This window comes from Anthonomus grandis, chromosome 1, assembly GCF_022605725.1.
Source record: "Anthonomus grandis grandis chromosome 1, icAntGran1.3, whole genome shotgun sequence".
NCBI lineage: Eukaryota > Metazoa > Arthropoda > Insecta > Coleoptera > Curculionidae > Anthonomus > Anthonomus grandis.
In genome coordinates, this window is record NC_065546.1 from 47181051 (window position 1) to 47196183 (window position 15133).

The 15133-nt window shown below is 31.8% G+C and overlaps 1 protein-coding gene across 1 annotated transcript in view; it reads right to left on the reverse strand.

The window, feature by feature from the left end:
* Positions 1-1372: 1372 nt before the first annotated feature.
* Positions 1373-15133, reverse strand: part of LOC126740397 (suppressor of lurcher protein 1) — a 374886-nt gene continuing 361125 nt past the window's right edge. Inside the window, exons 10-13 of the mRNA XM_050446402.1 lie at positions 11984-12174; positions 6496-6703; positions 5802-6049; positions 1373-1937 (exon numbers count right to left, since the gene is read on the reverse strand). Coding sequence (XP_050302359.1) covers positions 1873-1937; positions 5802-6049; positions 6496-6703; positions 11984-12174 — 712 coding nt within the window. The 3' untranslated portion in view covers positions 1373-1872. The remainder of the gene's footprint in view (positions 1938-5801; positions 6050-6495; positions 6704-11983; positions 12175-15133) is intronic.

Here is a 15133-nt window from a genome sequence, read left to right on the forward strand (position 1 = left end):
TCGAGACGAAATGAACTTAGGTGAAGGATAGTGTAACGATATTGGCAACGCCACCACTATCACTTATTCATTGTTATTTCATAAAATACAAAAAATACGAAATGACACAAAAAGGCATACCGCACGACATCTCTGGAGTATATAAGGAGCCGCGTCGCCGCCAATTGACAATTCAGTGTAATGCAGTTTGAAATTTGGCTGGATATTTAAATCGGAAATAAATATTTACAAATAAATACGGTAAAAATTAAGATTTTATAAGTGATTGTGTTTAGTAGTGTAAGTGTCCAATTAGATCACTTGACTATTTGCGTGAATCGATTGTTTTAATTCACACCTCATGAACAGTAAAAACACTACAGTACGCTTTAGGAATCAGTAAGAAAAAAATTAAAACAACCAACGTTTAACTGTATAAAATATCTTATTTTAAGCATATGTTGGTTTTTATATCTAAATTTTCTGGAGGAGTAAAATACAACAAATATGAAATAAAAAATAACAAATATACAACAAGAATTATTTATTGTGCACTATAATAATTATCAATGTACAAAGGGTCCTCCATTCACAGTCTACATTATTTATTTATTTATTTATTAACATAAAAATAAAAAAGCTGATAGCAATCAAGTAAAATGTGTTGTTTGCACTCACATTTTTTACCTAAATATTTTTTTTTCCGCATATTACCTTTCTATACAAAGCATATAGTAGAAAGATATAAAATATAAAACAAAAATTCACGTTTACCAATTTTTTAAAAAAATTATAAATAACTTGTAAACAAAGATAATAGCGTACGTCCTAATAAAAGACCTGATATTTTATTAAATTTTCGTTTTTTATTGAAAACGTAATGAACTTTTTATGATTTAATTAAATCAGGATTAAAAGCTTTTTGATTGAAATAACAACTATCCCAGCGAGGTAAAATTTAATTTTACTCTTTTAATTTCTTAATTAAATTTCATAGTAGATTAATGCGGCGAATCAGGCCTTTTAAAAACATTTTTTTATTTTACTTGGAAGAAAAAGTAATTTTTTTTAAATATTTCTTTTATATTAAAATAAATATCTGTTTAAAAATTAGCCAATTAAAGTCATATAAAGCAGCTTAATCAGTTGCCCTAATAGTCTCAATCTACTTAATTAATTTTAAAAAAATAACAATAAAAACAATTACAATAGCCTAAAATAAATTGTACATAATTTTCCTTAATTAATTAAGATATGTTTCCATTTTTTCATAAATTAAACGCAGTATCATACACTATTTTTTATGTGAAAAATAGATGAATTGCATGGTTCACCAAAATATTTGGTAGTGTCTTAAAATGTAATTTTTACATCTATACATAAATTACTCTTAACATATTGACCCTGCAAATAGATGAATTTAATAAATTTAAGAAATAACAAATACCTAATTAAAAGTCTTTAATTTGTCAAGTGTTTTATTGCTTAATTTTATCTTATTACGTAAAAATTAAATAAATTCTTTAGATTTAATAATAAAATAACTCTTTAACTCAAATTCCGGTTAAAACATTTAAACATAGCAATATTGTATGGTTCAAAGTGTGGTAATCTAGACAAATTTTTTGTTATATTATTCAATGTTTATATATAATATACATTGAAAAATAAAATTATAAATATTTTTACAAAGTTTAATGTTATTAAGATGGCAGAGGTCATATGAAAAAAAACCAATAAGAATAAATTTAATTTGAAAACAGTCTTAGAAGAGAACATGCAATATGAAGTTATTTCTAATAATTCCTCATACAGATTTTTCTTGCATCTTACGTAATTTTCCACAAAAATGGAATAATTTTCCTAAAATATCAGTGGGTGTGTGAGCTTCATTTATGGTACCCTTACCATAAGCAGGAAAGTACTTAGGACCATTGATAGGAGCAGATATGAATGAGCTAAAATAATTGAAAAAAATACATTAATAGTGTTTTTTAAAAGAAAAGCAGTAAAATAAGTTTTCTCTTCATTTATGGCCGGCCCTTTGAACAGGTTATTTTTAAAGCTTCATTTGGTCGAACTTTTTATGGCCCTATCAATATTGTTTCGATAAATTTATAACCTGGAAGTTCGGATTTATTTTGCCTGAAAGTTACCTAATAGTTGAAAATATCGGGTGATGTCGAACGTAAAATTTAGGAAACTATATTTCGGCCACATGGAGCAATAAATTTCATTAAAATCCTTCCGATTCCCATTTGAAGGATATACGGGGTAATCTATGGCTCTAATTTAATTTATCCGACGTTCCTGAAATTTTTTATATTTTTTTTAAGTAAATAGTTTAAAATGCTGAACTAATAGTTGGTCAACTTCTAATTGGTTTTAGTATAAGCTTATTGATTTTATTCGCTTTAAATTATAGGATTTAAAGTATTTCGTGTATTTATTTATTGGAATTTATACAACGTTTGACCGGTTATATGAATTTGTTCGGATTTACTAAAAAAAAAGTAATTTGTGTGGTGTAAATATTTCGAAACAACAAATATTTGTACTTGGTGTTGGATAACCATAACGTGTAGAAAAGCATGGTATGCTTTGAAAATTTTCATGTAATTTGAAGCTAAAAAAGTTCGAATATTAATTTTATCAAACGAATGATTTAAATAAACTAAAAAAATCCAATATTGATTCTGTTTCTGCTAGTTTGAAAATTTCAGTGAACAAGATAAATATTTTTTTAACCGTTTAAGAAGTAAGGTGATATAATTAAAACGTTTCAGAAATTTTTATTTTTTTTTCCGAGGAAATTGTGGCTTTAGTCTCCAGTATGCCAGTTAAATGATAATTTTTCCAGAAATGCCTGAAATACTTGAATTTTTATTTTCTTTTCGACGTTTAAATAAATTTTTGCATATAAAAAGTTAAGTTTTTTTTGTTAAAGTTTTTTTATATATTTTTTTAATATATGTACTGTATTATGGGTCTGAAAGACATAAACTATTTTTTTTTATTTAGAGATTTAAAATGATTAAAGTGATCATCCTGATGACTTAAATTTCTTATATCAAAATACTTGGAAGTCCTAAATAATTGTTTTTTTTCTTCCAGGTAATTTTATTCATAAGAAGTGAAAGTTACCCTGAGATTTTTTTTTTAATCTTTTAAACAAATCGATTGCACACCAATTTCAGAGATTTTTCAAATATATTAAAATAAAAAAACTGAAAAAAGACTGTTTTCCTAGAAAATTTTACCCTTAAAGCCTAGTTAAAAGATAATAATAATAAATAAATTTAGAAAGAATACTAGCATTGGGAAAATTATTGACCATAACATTTCAAAAATATGGTATGATGGATATCACTAAGAAACTGAATAGAAGACGAGGAGAGAAACTAAGAATTAGACACCACCTTGCAAGAGAAATGTAATTAAGAAAATAAAGATAAAAAGAGCTGAAATCGCCAGATTGAGAGAGTACGCAAGAGAAACTTTTAACGAGAATTTTGCAATTCTTGTATTCTTTTTTTTTTCTACTAATCGAAAAGAAGGCATGTATATAAAATCATAGTAGGAATAATAGCTTAGAACGAAGCTATCATGTAGTATTTTTTTCAATCTGAAATTAAGTAAGCGTACTTGATTCTACGAGTATATTTATTTAAGAGAAAAAAGATTTCTTATTGAAAGGCCTTAGATGGTCGCTGCAACGAAGATCTTTGGCTAAAATGGCATACGAGTGTTTAAATATTAACATTTCTTAAACGTTTTTTTAACAATGTTTGTGTATTTATTAATGACGATACATAAAAGTGTCCCTTTTGCCGGATACGAGAGCTAGATTACTTACTAGAATCACCTTCGAAGGAGTGAAATGTGCAATAAAATCATTCCACCTCTTCAAATCTTTAGGCATGGATGGATAATATCCATGCCCTCTGCAAAATGAGTTTGATGTACTAACTCCACATATCGTCAAAATATTCGTGACTTCCCTAGTTCAGAACTACGTTCTAATATATGCCGTCAGGTGAAAGTTGTCTTTATACCGAAACCAGGAAAAGGCGACTATACAGAGTTCAAATCGTAGTGACCAATCAGCCTTATCAAGTCTGATTGACTGAGGCTGATTGACCGATATCTAAAAGAATGCATCTTGGTCAAAAGACCTGGACCTATACCACCTTGTGTGAAGAGTGGATGGTGCCCTAGGCAATGGGTAGGCCTGTCTGGGTGCGTTCGTAGATATTCGATACTTTTTAGATATTTAATACTATCCATTCGCTAATACGCCTTTTGTAGTAATCTGTCATGCACTCGAATGCCATAGCTTTGAACCCTGTATAGTAAGTTGGATAGAGGTTATGCTCTAGGCGGTGATATGTATCTGCCCAGCTTAATAGCGAGGTTTCCAAACCATTGGTGGCTAAGGACTGCCCGGAAGAAGGAGTATTATCTCTAACCTTGTGGGGTATAATGGTCGACAGCTTGATCAAATAATTAAGCAAGACCGGTATATACACATACAGGCCGACGCTAATAATCTGGTAATTCTTTGATGGCATAAGGACGCCGCTATAATGCCGGGCCATATAGTGGACAAATAGTGCCTCTCGAGGAACCTCAGAATCAACTCCCCAAATCAGAGTTCCTACTACTCACGAGGAGACGTAGCTTGGGCATACCACCTATTGTATGAATTTCCTTTTTTTCCTATTCATCTATTGTCAAAAATTTTCTCACATACGGGGCGATCGTTTGGTAATATTATACAGAGTAAAAATCCGGGCTCAACTAGATAAAGTCCAGTGCTTTGCTACTAGAGCGTTCTTGGACCTCATGATAAAATTCGAGACAATCAGGACTGCGCATAGGTTAAATATCCTTGGTAAATTTCGGATTGGTGATACTGGTCATCAAAATCTGGTAACAGGCCGTATAGGAATGTCCTCTTCTTCTGATGCCACGCCACCTGAGACTATGGATTGCAAAGATTTTGTGACCCACATTGCAGACAGAGAAGAGTGGCAGGACTTTAATAAGCCTTTTTTTGCTAAATATATAAGGTGATCATTTTGGATCTAGTATACAGATAGCTTCAAAATGAAAATAAATCTGGAGCAGGACTTTGTAGTGAGGTTCCACATATCAGTAGGACATCCTCGCTGGGAAAGCATGCTATGGCCTCTATCCAACTCACCAGACAGGGTTCTAAGCTATATCACTTTGAGTGCTTGGCAGATTGTTAGGAACGGGGATAGATAGCATCAAATACCTAGATAGTATCGAATATTATGAGCCTTACCATTGCCTAAGGCACCACTTATCTTTTGCACGAAACGGTGTGGGTCCAGGTTCCTAAATTTGCTTGTCTAGTAGGCGTATTATTGAATATACAGTGGTCTCTTGACCAGGATGCTTTCTTTGAGAGATCGGTTTAACAGCCTATCCATTGCCTTCAGCAGGAAACTGCTAAGGCTGATTGGTCACTACGATTTGGACTCTGTGTAGTCGCTTTTTTTTGGTTTCGGGATAAAGAAAACTTTCATCTCTCGGTATACATTAAAACTTTGTTGTGAGTTAATAGGTCGAACACATTTTGCAGAAGGCGTGGTTTTAATCCATCCATGCCTGGAGATTTGAAGAGGAAGAATGATTTTGCTGCACATTTCACCCTTTGGTGATTATCATTCTAACAATCTTCAATATGAATCGGGGCCCCAAAACTCCGAAATGTTAGAATTAAGTTTTTTAATACGAGTCAGTTAAATAAATAAATAAAAAATTATTTACTTTTAGTTTCTTAGACAACTTACCTAAACAGCCCTTACTTCCATTGATTTTAGGTATGACAGTGTACATATCGACTTGGTTTAAAAAGTGGTAAGTTGCATTAAAGCCCGTGCCATCAAGTCTGTCGTTCGACCGAAAAGTGACTCTGAAAAATTTCCTGTCCGACTCGATATCAAACTCTTTCAGCTGCCCGCAGTGTCGCTGATATTTCCGATCCCTTGGTATGAAATTGCTAAACTCTACGTAATCACTAGCGGAAATCGCTTCGCAGCTGAAAAACCATTAATAATACTTTAGTGTGTTAAAGTAGTAAAACAACTTAGTTTTTTAAATTTATATTAATATATAAACTTAAATAATTGTGTAATTAAAATAATGCACTTAATAAGTCAAAATCATAGCGTGCATATCAAAAATAAATATTTCTTAAATTTTAATATACCCAAACAGCAACTTTAGCCTATAATAAATATGCACGGGGAAACCACGATATGTCCTTGCTGATTCTCTTAAAGCCCTCAGAACCCTATATAATATGTGTAGAAAATATCCCCTTATAACGCTTTACGTTGAGAGATGCAATGCAATTGCTTTATGAAATTTCAAAAGTAAATTTAATACATTCGGATCGTTGCAACATTTAACTCAATAGGCTTAAAAGTATACAGGTAAATTAACTTATTAGATAATTTATTAAAATTTAATTAAAGTACTTACGGTAATACTCCCTCAACGTCAAAATAATTAAAATGCAGATGCACCTTTTCCTTCGGATTGCCATGAAAGAAGTAGTGGCATTCCGTATCTCTGGGATAAACACCGGGAAAATTTGGACTGTGGAAGTATCCTACTTTGGAAACGTTACTGTTTAGTTCAAAGGCACAAGGATAGTCTGGAACCTGCGTACCAGTCTTAATTCCAAAATCTATTAAGAAGAAAATTTATTTATACTATTCGTCTATTGAGTCTCTAGCCGGCAAAAGAATGTTAAGAATGCAATAGTTAAGTTCAACCGAGTTGCCAATGTTAGCTTTGTTATGCATACTTATTACTTTATTCTATTTGAATCTTAAAAGAAGAAAAATAGGACTGACAACAGTGAATTTTTTTATCGTTTAACAACGAACTTTTACGAGTATATCGCGAGAGCCGTAACTTTTTTAATAGGTTAAAAGGAAAAAATAGTCCTGCTGGCATCCCACTGGGAATTACCCATAAACTATAGTATATGTATATGCAGGAATTATATTAGTTTAATCATAAATTTATTAGTGTATTATAATAGTTGGATTATCAAGGAAAGGGAAATTTAGTACCTATATATTTATAAAATCAATTAATAATTTATGACCTGCACCTACCGTTAATCCTTTTTGCATCCTTTTTATACCTTTCGAGTTGTCTTTTTGTTATTTACCAGTTGTATCTTAAAGGGCTAATCTGATAACAATAGGTAAACCAAAGATGCTTTAATCAAATTATTTATGATATATATTCAATTTGGCTACATAGGGCTTGACCAATCTAGCTTGGCCTCTGAGATGCGCGAACGCGCGAATGGGAGAGTCAGTGTTAAACAAAAACAGAGGACGGGCGGTTGATTAAAATCTTAGTCCGTGCGTAGATGGTGTCAAGTGGAATAGATAGCGGAATAAAAAACGGAAAAAGCTTTCTTCTCGAAAATTTTTTTTTAGGTATAACCACATGAAACTTAGACAGGATCATTAGTTGGGTCTCTGGGTATGTGAAATGACTAATTACAATATATTTTGAGGGATCGGACATTTTTTATCCCGGAAAATGCCCAGAATTTATCAAAATGATATTTTAATGTTTTTTTTACACATACCACGCGATAACTTCTAAACCAATAAACTTGCAACCATCAGGTTTTTTTTAGTCGATTCGAGATATAAAGGCGGTCACAACGGAACTAATTTGGGTCTCCTAGTTAGCCTAGTTTGTCTTGGAGAATGAGGTAAACACGAAGGTTTACTTTTATTGTTGCATGATTTTCGGTAAGCGAGAAACTTTTTTGTTTAAAGGAATTTCAGTACAGTAAAGTAAAAAATAATGTGTTAAGTGGACAAAGTCGTAAAATTGAACGTATTGAAGTTTATGCAAGCAGAATCAGTGGCTGTTGGCATTAGTGAAGAAGTTATTCCTCTCGCAAAGGTATGTTTTGATCTGAAATTTCTCGGAATAATGGATTAGCAATGGCAATGGCCCTTAATCCCACCCAAAAGGCAAAAAGCACTTCAGTTAACCAATAAAAATTATTAATTTTTAGGTTTAGGAACGTGTTGCTGCAGCTACAGGTGTTTCTATAAGGAATATACGAAGAATCAAGAACGAAGCAAAACTAGTTGACACGGGATTTGTAGAGGACATGGAGTACCAAGGATGTAAAGAAAGTCTAAGAAAAGAAATACATAAAATTGGTGAAAATGACGAAGACCAATTAGTTGAGGACAATAATAAAACTTGTTATGTTTAAAAAAAACTCCATTAAAAGTTTTAATTCTATAACTAATATATTTACACACTAATTTAAAAACATATTGCACATTTACAAACTAAAATAAGTTTTATTATTGTCCTCAACTAATTGGTCTTCGTCATTTTCACCAATTTTATGTATTTCTTTTCTTAGACTTTCTTTACGTCATTTTCACCAATTTCTTCGATTCCAGATAAGTCGCTATCGTTATCATCATCATCCTTTTCATCCAAATCACTTTCAGAGTCACTGTCTTCACCCAACCTATTAATCAGCTCCTCCACAACAATATCCATTGTTGGTTCTTGTCAATGAATTCTTGCTAAAATCTTTTGGCTCGCTGACATCGAACGTTCCATTTTTCCACTGGAAATTCCTCAAAGAAATTATCACAATACTCAATGACTTTATTAAAATTAAAATCTAAATTTCTTTTCGCCACATACTCCTTTATTTCTGCCCATACCAGCTCAATAGGATTTAGGTCTGGGTGATAAGGGGGTAGCCGTAAAACCTCGTGACCATTTCTATTAAAAACGTCATCGATTTTATACCTCTTGTATTTATCATCTGTGCATTTTTATGATGTTGTATAACTGAGGTTTCAACAGTTTCTTGTCGAAATTGATATGTCGTAGCCTTAACCATTCCTCCATCTCCGCTTTCCTGGTCAATGTTGTCGGCGCTTTATCAATTTGTTTGCTGTGGTATGGGGCGTTGTCAATGACCACAACACTGTTTCGTGGCAAATTCGGGATGAGTTTTCTGAAACCCACTTTTTATAATTATCGTAGTTCATCTGATGGTAGTCACCACTCGTGCTGGTCGTTTTTCACCCAATATAGGCATTGGGGACAAATCCATTTTCGCCACCGGCATGCACTATAATAAGGCGCGGCCCCTTGCTTATTGATTTTTGAAGTCCTGCCAGGGATTCATCACTCCATCCCTTCGTATGAGTATGAGCGAATGGATATATTATGTTTCATCCATATATATTATAGGTCGATTTTCTCCTCTATATTGGCGCATCCTTCTAAGAAACTCAATCCGCAGCATTCTAATGGGATGTTGTTCCATTAGAATTTTCCGTTTGTTTTTCAATTTCCTCCATCGAAACCCAATCTTATGTATTTCTTTTTTTAGACTTTCTTTACAACCTTGGTACTCCATGTCCTCTACAAACTTTTTATAGACTGTCTTTAAAGTAGGAACCTCCCTTTAGGTAACATGGTGGTTGATAATGGTTCTCCTTAAAACTCCCAAGTCCGCTTCGTCCAGATGAGTTTTAAGTATTCGATCAGGTCGCTTTTTATTGGGGGTTAAAAATGTCTCGACTAGTTTTGCTTCGTTCTTGATTCTTCGTATATTCCTTATAGAAACACCTGTTGCTGCAGCAACACTTTCCTAAACCTAAAAATAAATAATTTTTATTGGTTAACTGAAGTGCTTTTTGCCTTTTGGCTGGGATTAAGGGCCATTGCCATTGCTAATCCATTATTCCGAGAAATTTCAGATCAAAACATACCTTTGCGAGAGGAATAACTTCTTCACCATTGCCAGCAGCCACTGATTCTGCTTGCGTAAACTTCAATACGTTGCTAACTATTTCACGACTTTGTCCACTTAACACTTTATTTTTTACTTTACTTGTAAAAGGCATTTTTAAACTTTGGAAATTACTCTTCTTCGAGACTGATTTCAAGATTTCAAGACTGACTGTAGAGACCGAGAATCGATACAATAATATATTTAAAGTCTGTATACAGCCAAGATAAACTAAAACAAAACAATACTGGAAACGTGACACGCACGTGATCATTGACTTGCAGGTGGATAGGACGGCCCTGATTGGTTCAATCGGAAACGACACCCACAGTGCGGCCCGTCCACAATTCAAGACTTGCAGCGGAGAACAATCTTTTGTCTTCGTCCCCTACACGTTATCAGCGCCTGTCTCTCTCTGTTTTATACAATCACGTGCGCAGCGCATGATTGTGCTTATGTTCAGTCTATCTGTAAAAAGTGTTGCATTACACTTATGAAAACTTTAATATATACTGACTATGCACCCGTACTAAAATCACCGATGCGAGCACCACGAGAGATTCCATTTAAATGAGCTCAGCGTTAGGCTACTGCGCAACCAAATCTCAGAGGCCAAGCTAGAATGGTCAAGCCGTACATACCTACTATTTTAGAACCTCCCATCTTTTTCTAAAAGTGTGCAAGTAACTGTTTAAGTTTTCAATTATTGATAAACTAGTGATATGGCGTTAATTTTGTTCCTTTGTGTTTATATGAGTTTTTGTGTGGTATCGTGGTTTCTTAATCAGTAATATGGAACATTTAAAAAATAAAGTTTTGAAAGGTCAGACTCGTGAGGTTATTGCAAATGTAATAAAAATTGGCGATTGCATCTCTAATTTTTAAGGCTAGACGATCTACGGGGGATTATCACGGGCAAATAAACGAAACAAATTTTACGAAATGGATAGAAGAAAAACTGTTATCAAATATTCTAAAACAGACTGTTGTTATTATGGACAACGCCCCTATCACTCTGTATTAGCAAGTAAAGTGTCCACACAATCCTGAACAAAAGGCATAATAGTAAATTGGCTTAAAGACAACAAAATTAATTTTGACGAATCAAAAAGAAAATTTGAGCTTTACGATTTATTATGTGCGCATAAGCCTAATACGACCACTAAAAATTATAAAATGAGCATGGACATATTCCACTAAGAACACCACCCCATATGTGCGGATTAAACCCTATAGAATTAGTGTGGGCCGAAGTAAAGCGATATTTAAGAAATCATAATACTAGTGATTTAACAAGTATACCAAATTATTAGATTTATTATATGAGGGTATTGGGTGTGTCAGTTCCAATCATTGGAAAAATGACGTCAGTAAGTTATAGATATCGATATAGTGTATTTCGTAAGGTATAGATATAGAGAACAGTTATTAGAAAACTGACCAGATAATGGAGGACATCCCTGAAAAATTAAATATAAAAGAGGATGATGATGAGAGCGATGAGTTAGACGGTTCGGAAGAAGAAAACATTTATCCTGATTCTGACTAAGAAACAATGACTTTTTTTCTCTGTTTATTGTTTAGTAGTATAAATTTAATTAATATAAATTTGTAAGATTACTATATGTATAATTGTACATATATATATTATTTATTATGTATAAGGTTTTTTAAGCAAGATTGTAGTGTTTAATTTTACTTGTGTTTTGTTTAATTTTTTCATTTTATGATGAAAATAAAAACATTTAAAAAATTTACTTCAAATCGTGTTAAGAAAAAAATAAATGTGTTTGGAATATAGGAACTCCTGAGTCCATTAGTATAAGTTTACAAAATCAATCGCTTTTATTATAAAAATAAAAAAACTAGTTAAGTAGAAAATAAAAAGGTAAAATATCCAATTTTTTTTTTAATTGATAGTGCGCCGCTGAAAATGCCTCGAATCCGAGTTCGAAATAGGTTTTTTACAGTATTTATAGCCTTCTTCCCCCTTTTGTCGCGGTTACAGTTATCGCAGATGAATAGTACATTTAATTTTCTAGGAGAAGTAATGAATAAGTAGGACTCTATAGTTTTGTTTTCATTTATAATAATTCCAAAATATGAAACACTATTTTATCGATTTGTATATATGTCGATTATTGTGTTAATACTTACTATCAGTAAAAATATACGTAGCGTTAAACCCTCTGGAGTATCTGGAGGCATACAAACTTTGAAACTCTAATTTAAGTCTGGGCCCATTGGACATCACCGGTTTAGGGAGGGTCGACCCGCAAAAGGAATCTATCTTCTCCATGCGTCCATCGATGTGCACGAAGGCGTTTAGAGAGTCCTGATTTTCACAACTAAAGATAAAAAGAAATAAATAATGTATTTTAATGCAGAAGTTTTCCTTTTAAATTTAAATACATGAGTTATTAAAGAAAATAAAAGTAAAGTCGTTTTACTGATAGAAACAAAAAAAAGATGGTCTTTTTATATCTTTAACTATAATTGTTGGTTCTCTAAGAATCTTAATATACAGGCTAACAACTGCTTCAGAAGATTGTTGAGGACTTCCCTAAATACATAAGCCAAGGCTACAAATGAAATTAAAATTAAATGAGCAGATCCTAATATTTACATTCTCGATAAAGCCAAGGATACTAAAAATTAGTGAAGGTTCAACTTCTTTAAAAATAATTAAAGGTAAGAAGGAAACTGATTTTAATAACCCCAACAATATATGGGATACTGTGGGTTTTCTAATGTGCATAAAGTAAAGGCATTAATAAATATTCTAACAATAAAGGACGAAAATAATAAACTTAAACAAAATTAGCGTAATATTGCAAATATTTTTAAAATTTATTCTGAAGATATTAAACATAAAACGGCAATATCTATAATTAATAAAAAGGGCTAATGACTACCAAAAAGCAATATAAAAGTGCACCTGCCTTTTGACACATGTTGCAGTAATAGACATAACAACATTATTAAATAATTCCCTAAAAAGCAACCAAACTGATAAAATTACTAGTGCGGTACTTAAGAAAACTGCAAATAAAATTGCACAACCTCTAAGATATCTAATCAGTTCAATAATTTTAAAAAGTAAGTGCCCTATTTGTTTCCAAACTACTCTAATAAAACCGACATTTAAAAATTAAGCCAGCTTTTTGACAAACATCAAGTTATGTAAATACAAAATATTAGTAGCTTCCAACTTACAAGTCAAATCTTTAAGAAAGTGATAAAAACAGGGCTAGTGAATTTTTTTAGTGCAAATTAAATTTTATGTATGTAACAATTTTGTTTTACCCAAAATAAATCAACAAATGACGCCATTACTGTTATGTATAAGTCAAAATACCCTCGAATATTTATAACAATGTCCATGAAATTCCTCAGCTTTTTCTATACGCTGAAACCTATATGGTTTTGCGATATCTGTGATAAGTAGGAGATGAGCGAGTGTTTTGGTTCCAAATAAATAGTGTTTAGAATATTACTTGTCACTTTTATGTGGGTGTTTAGATTAAATCCAAACAGAAATATGGTGACGCAGATTTTTTTTAAGCTATCTAATATTAATAAAATATTGGTTTATTGTTAAATTTAGTAGCATTCTCGAAGTGAATATTCATATTACATAATATAATCGGAGTGGTTCGTAAGTTACGAAAAATTAAGGTTAGATTGGTTCGTATATCAAGATCTCGCGCATTTATAGTGAAATGATTGAAACAGTAGGTCTTCTTGGTACTTTGCGCACTTTTGATGCACATTTACAAAATTTATTTACAAACATATTCACCGATCTGTTGTCAAGTTTACACACACAAAGCGGAAATTCTCAGTTATTTATTAATGTATATAATAATCTTAATTTAACTTATTGGTGTTTAACCTACTTGTCCAAAAAATTTGGAATGCAACAAGTTTAAAGTTAATTAAAAGCTGCTGTCGTCTTTTTAAACATATTTGTGTTTACATTCGCATTAGTGAAGTTCTGGGTTTTTCATTAGTTTTTGGTTAAAAAAGAGCAAAGATCATAAATAAAGAAAAATAAAAAATCATAGAAATAAACCTAAATAAAAACTTCTTTAACAATTATAAAATATTTAATTTTCATAAAAATGCTTTTTATTTGATAGGTACATACCTTTACTCTAATGAAATACGTTAAAAAAAACGGTAATTAATTTAATTAAAATGTAGAGCATAATCTATTGTTAATAAATATTTATTAAGTAAATATTTTTTAACGACGTCACTGGTAAAGATTACTTGTGTTGGTGGAATCAATCATGCAATCTAGCGGCGTTGCGATGTTGTCGCCTTTTTCTCTAATAGATGTCTCTGCTGCCAATTAGCTTTTAATATTGGATTCTTTATAGAGCATTTTATTTAAAAAAAAATATTTCATATTTTATTAAAGAAAGACAGCGGTATTATTTTGTGCCTCTTAAAATAAAATAAGTGATACATTTTTATGGTATTTTATTCTAGCCTTTTAATGTTCTAAGAATGTCATATAATTGTGCAAAAATTTTGTTCTCCAAATACCCCGGACAGTAAATCTGGACGAAATATCTGCACTGTTAACCAGTTACTTTTTTACTGCCAAGTAATATTTCAGTGAGAGACCAAAATTTTTCACAGCAGTTTAAAATCTATGAGAAACAGGTTCTAAGTGGGTAGCTTGAGTTAACAGTTTAACTTCTACTTGTGGATTTTTGCTAGACGTCATGTGTGATGTTTCTGCGATTGGTATTAACGACGAAAAAATTATAGACAGGTTGTTAGAGAAAGATGCATCCAAATAATCAGTGACTTCTACATTTTTAACATTTAGGGTTTGTTTTGAGGCTTGTAGTAAAATTATTAAACTTATAGATAATAAGCAAAAAATAGATTTTTCTACCAATATTAAGGAATTAAATAATAATTATTAACAAGTTTTTGATAGTCAAATAAGAAATTTTAATAAATTTCAAGCTACCTTAAAATTAAAAGAGGGGACTAATCCAAAATGTTCTAACGCTAGATAATTGAGGATAAATTAGAAAGACTAGTAAAAATTAAAGTATTGGAACCTGTACAATTTTCAGAATTGACCACACCCATTATTCCTGTGTTAAAGCCAAATGGTTCAGTGCGCTTATTCGACGATTTTAAACTATCCTTTTTTATTATCTTAACATCGGTTTTAGCTAAACCACTAGTTGTACGATGATAAGGTCCCCCAGTTAAGTGTTTTAAGGGTATGCGCAGGCTTATTTGTAGATTTGGCAAAATCCTATGATGTATAAGTATTCA